The sequence below is a fragment of the Myotis brandtii genome, unplaced genomic scaffold, assembly GCF_000412655.1.
Source record: "Myotis brandtii unplaced genomic scaffold, ASM41265v1 scaffold581, whole genome shotgun sequence".
Taxonomy (NCBI): domain Eukaryota; kingdom Metazoa; phylum Chordata; class Mammalia; order Chiroptera; family Vespertilionidae; genus Myotis; species Myotis brandtii.
In genome coordinates this window covers 219,595-224,673 of record NW_005370182.1, presented here as the reverse complement: position 1 = coordinate 224,673, position 5,079 = coordinate 219,595, and the positions used below count along the sequence as shown (strand labels likewise).

Sequence of the window (5,079 nt, the reverse complement as noted above, 5' to 3'; positions counted from 1 at the left end):
CGCCTCCCCCGAGCCCTGCCCACCCCCTCAGCGGGTCCACCACGATGGCGTGGGGCTCGTCAATCATGCCCGAGATGAGCGTCTTGCGGTTCTCGCCCTTCATCTGCGCCACCTCAATCACGTCTCGGCCGGAGTCCGTCCAGTACACGTTCCCGGCCACCCAGTCGATGGCGATGCCCCTCGGCATCTTGAGCCCTGAAATCTGAACGGGGGGGGGGGAGCACAGGGTCAGGGCTGCCACCTTTTGTCTTCCTGCCCATTATCCATGCCCAACTCTGCCAGCTGTTCGCTGCTAAAAACTCATCCCAGACAGAGCTAATCCCGGCTTTGAGGAGATTCCACAGATAATGATCTTACGGGCCACCCTTCACGCTCCCACGTATTTCGCTGGATTAGCTATCATTACGCTGCTTTATTGAGGAACAAAGTGAGGCCCAAAGAGGCCGAATAGGTCGGCCAAGATTGACAGTGGGTGGCAGTGGGGATCGGAGTTGGATGTGGCTCCATACTGCAGGCCTGTGTGCCCAGCGCCCTCTCCGGGGGCTGCAGACTCACTGCTCTGCCGCCTGCGGTCCGTGCCTCCGACATAATCCTGACCGCCCTTGCCCTTCAGTCTCACCTCTGCCCTCCACTGTCCTTTCCCAACTCCACTCAGAGCCCCACCCCAGGCTGGTGCTCACATTAAGGTGGGTGACACCCCGGTCAATCTCTCGCCGGTGACGATTGGAAGTGGTGGGAGGCGCAGCGGGCGGCAGGCTGCGGTAGGAGATGGTGCCCGTGTGCCAGTTGGTCCAGTAGACGCGGCCAGCCTTGACATGCACATCCATGGCGTCGATGCGGACGCTCTCATCGCCCTGGAAGGCCTGCTCGTACGCTGAGTGGGGGTGACTGGGGAACAGGCTGCGGATCTCATTGTCGTCGGCGATGTACAGGACCTGGTACTCAGAGCCTGCAGGGGCAAGAGGCCAGATGTTGGGTGTGGGGAAGGCTGGGGCAGGAGGCCAGGCTGGGGGCTGGGGCTGTCGGCCCGGTTCGGGGAGGGGCATACCCAAGACGTGCGCCTCACCCAGGCTGGGGCAGGAGGCCAGGCTGGGGGCTGGGGCTGTCAGGCCCAGCCCCTTGCACACTGACGTCTTCGCTCCTAACCAGCCTCCTGGTCAGAAGCCGCGACTCATCCCAGCGCCCCCGTGCGGGCCTCGGCCCTCAGAATGTCCTTCCTCCTCTCCTCCTCGAGCTTATCCAGGCTGTCCCTGCTCCTCCAGCCCCAGGGCATCGGCTCCTCATGGCCCCTGGTGTCATCACCAGGCTACTCATCCCAGCGCCCCCGTGCGGGCCTCGGCCCTCAGAATGTCCTTCCTCCTCTCCTCCTCCAGCTTATCCAGGGGACCTGCCCCTCCGGAGGCTGTCCCTGCTCCTCCAGCCCCACGGGCGTCGGCTCCTCATGGCCCCTGGTGTCATCACCAGGCCCTCTGCTACACACTGTCTGGTGTGTGCTCGCGGATGCACACGCGTGTGGGCTTATGTGCACAGACACGGAGGGGGTAGGTACGCGTGCGCATGGGAGTGCACTTGGGTGTGTGGGCGTGCTTCCGCACAAGGACGCCGCGGTGTGTGTCTGAGCCAGTGGTTCTCAACCTTCCTGATGCTGCGACCCTTTAATACAGTTCCTCGTGTTGTGGTGACCCCCAATTTCATTGTTACAAATTGAACACAATTAAAGCATAGTGATTAATCACAAAAACAATATGTAATTATATATGTGTTTCCCGATGGTCTTAGGCGACCCCTGTGAAAGGGTCGTTCGACCGCCAAAGGGGTCGCGACCCACAGGTTGAGAACCGCTGGTCTAAGCCCATGTTCAAAAACAAGAAGGTAACTGTGAGCTGATGGATGTGTTAATTAACTCGGTGGGGGAATCCTTTCACGATTGTACGCGTATCAAATCATCACCTCGTACATTAAATATCTGACAACTTTCTCACCTATATCTCAATAAAGCGGCGAAAAGGAACGCAGGAAGGGAACACGCAGGCGGGGCACATGTGACTGCAATGTGTGTCCGCCTCCCCGGGAAGGGGCGGGCGGGGGCAGGTGTGGGACGTACGTGTGCTGCCCTCACCCAGCCCTCCTCGATGAGCCGGCTCACACCTTGCCCTGTGTGGCTCCCAGCACAGTGCACAGAAGCGGCGCCTGCAGCTCTGGGGCTCCCCCCTGGGCCGGGGTGTAAGGAGAGCACCCCTCCCAGGCCCACCACATACATGTCCTGGCCCTGCCAGCCCCGCCCGCGCCCTGCCCCTGCCCCCTCGGGCTCCGCACCTTCAGCCTTGCAGGTGTTGTGTGTCTTCATGAAGTTGCGGGCGCAGCTGCAGAGGTGGCCGCCCTTGGTGTTGTTGCAGAGCTGGGAGCAGGTGCCGAAGCGCAGACACTCGTTGATGTCTGGGGTGACACGGAGGGTCATGGAGAAACCCCATGTGACGGGGGTTTCTGCCTCTCCCCCCGCCCACCCCGTCCCACCTGCCTACCTTGGCATCCGGGCTGGCCTGGCACCGTGTGGAAGCCGGAGCGGCAGGCGCAGTAGGCGGCCTTCTCGGTGCGCACGCAGCGTGCCTCGTCCCCGCAGAGGCTGGCGTTGGTGGCACAGCTGGTCAGCTTGGGGTCTGTGGGGGACAGAGAGTGGGTCCTCTCCCCTGAGCCGCCCCGGGCCCGGGCTTTGGCTCTCTGGCCCCAGCTGCCCGCACGCCCCCCTCACCGATGCTGCAGTCCTCCTCGTCGGAGCCGTCCCCACAGTCGTCGAACATGTTGCAGCGCAGCGAGGAGGAGAGGCAGCGCTGGTTCCGGCACAGAAACTCCTTCTTGTCTTTGCAGTGGGCGGTCTGAGCCGTGGGGGGCTCTGCGGAGAGCGGGGCTTCAGGTCCTGGGCACTCACCACCCGGCCCTTCCTCCCAGGCCGTCATGGGTGAGGGTGGGACCCAAGCCTGGCCACTTGTCAAGCTTGCAGGAGAGGCTGGCTAGACATTGTCTCCACCTCCAGCCCTTGGGCATCAGGAAGCCGCCAGCGGGCCCCCCTCTACCCCTGGGACTTCTCCACCCCCAGGAAGGGCCCCCCACGCTCCCAGCCATGGAGCCTCCCCTTCCAAGGAGCCCATTCCCTGGACACTGCTCCCACTTGGCCCACCCCTGCTCCCCGTGCACCCCCCCAGGCCCCGCTCCTCCTCACTGCTCACCACAGTCCTCCTCATCAGTCCCGTCCCCGCAGTTGTCGGTGCCGTCACACTGGCGCCCGATCCACAAGCAGACGCGGTCGTTCTTGCAACGGAAGGGCCGGTTCGGGGGGCACATAAACCGGGCTGCGGGGGACAGAGCCGGCGTCAGCCCTGGGCGAGCTGCTGGGCCCTGGGAGCCGGGAGCCCCGCTCGCCCTCGCCCTCCGAGCCTCGCTCACCGCACTCCTCGGGGTTCTCGTCGGAGTTGTCCCCGCAGTCGTCCTCGCCGTCGCACTTCCACGCCAGGGGCTTGCACAGGGTGTTGTTGCACTGGAACTCGTCCAGCGGGCAGGTCCGCACTACAGGCCAGGGGGGCAAAGAGCCAACAGCGGCTGAGCCCAGGCAGCCGGGGCCCAGGGGCAGGACCCTGCCCAGACCCCTCCCTCCACCGTGGCGGCCAAGTCACAGGCAGGCAGTGGGACAGCCAGACGGACGCAGGTGTAGTTTCCTACCAGCCGGGCAGCTGGGCAGAGCTGCCTCCTCTGCTCTTTAGGGGAGAAAAGGCCTTTTGGGAAGAGTGACCAGAAGGGTCCAGAGAGCCCTGTCTGGTGGTGGCTGCAGGACACGGTCCCCTCCAGGCGAGGAGCACTGGGCTGGGAGTCGGGGTGCTGGGTTCCAGCCCGTCCTCAGCCCCCAGGGCAGAGCCAGGAAGCCTGCGCTCACTGGGGTCTCACCCGCTTCCCACGGCCCCTGTAGGCTGCGGGGGGGCAGGGAGGTACCCGCAGGTCAGCGGGGGCAGGCCCTGCCTCATTTCCCGGGGAAAGCAGTGTGAGCAGGGATGCTGCTTCTCAGGGCAACCGACTGCCTTCTGGGAACTTATGGGTGAGGCCGAGATGGACATAGCCCTCCGGTTTCCGCTGGATTTCAGCCCAACTGGCTCCTGGGCCAGGGCTGTTGTGGGTGGGGCGGGCAGGGCTCACCGCCAGTGCTGCAGGCTTCCTCGTCGCTGCCGTCCATGCAGTCGGCGTCCGCATCACAGCGCCAGCGCAGGGGGATGCAGTGCCCACTCTTGCACTGGAACTGGTCCATGTCACAGCGGGGCGTGCAGTCCTTCTGTGGGCCGGGGAGCGGGCATCCTGGTCAGACCTGGGTGCCCCGGCGGCCCTGCTCTGACTGCCCCCTTCTGGCTCCCCTGCCCACCTCGTCCGAGCCATCCGCACAGTCATGGTCCCCATCACATTTCCAGCGCCCAGCGATGCAGCGGCCGTTGGCACAGGAAAACTCACTCTCAGAGCAGGGCCGAGGGGCTGGGGAGGGACGAGACAGGCCCCAGGAGGTGGGCATAGGCACCCAGCCTCGAGGGCATCTCCAGCCCTTGGCAGAGTCATAGCACCCATCGGGCGTTCCTGAAGGCCCAGCTGACTGGCCTGATGACCAAAATGCTCACCCGATCCCGTGCAGCCACTGGCTGTCCTCAGGGGGCCAGCGGGGCACAGAGGGCACTCACTCACCCCTGGGGCACACACACAAGAGAGGACACGGGTCCCTGGCCCTGCCCTCCGGACACACTGTGTGTGGGGAAGGGAGGGGAGGGACGAGACCACTAAGACAAGCACCAGGGTTTGGGGAGCGGCCAGTAAAGGATGATGGGCTGAGGCACAGCACGGGGACGGGTGGGCTCTGGGCAGAGGCGGGGTGTGGTGGGAGCACAGCACAGCGGAGACACCTACCTCTGCAACCCCAAGAGGACAGTGTGAAAATGGAGAGAAACATGAGATGAGGTGAAATGGCACAAACTCAGATACACAGCATGGAGTGGGGTAGGGGGCGGGGGAGGGGCTCCTGACCCCCAGCCCCGGGGGCAGCTGCCCTGGAGC

At 64.4% G+C, this 5,079-nt stretch overlaps 1 protein-coding gene across 1 annotated transcript in view; it reads right to left on the bottom strand.

Annotated features, from left to right (window-relative positions):
* LRP1 (low density lipoprotein receptor-related protein 1) overlaps positions 1 to 5,079 on the bottom strand; it is an 80,347-nt gene that overhangs the window by 5,152 nt on the left and 70,116 nt on the right. Inside the window, 9 exon segments of the mRNA XM_014550053.1 lie at positions 24 to 202; positions 681 to 949; positions 2,317 to 2,436; positions 2,523 to 2,657; positions 2,750 to 2,890; positions 3,225 to 3,347; positions 3,442 to 3,561; positions 4,183 to 4,315; positions 4,403 to 4,509. Of these exon segments, the coding sequence (XP_014405539.1) occupies positions 24 to 202; positions 681 to 949; positions 2,317 to 2,436; positions 2,523 to 2,657; positions 2,750 to 2,890; positions 3,225 to 3,347; positions 3,442 to 3,561; positions 4,183 to 4,315; positions 4,403 to 4,509 (1,327 nt within the window).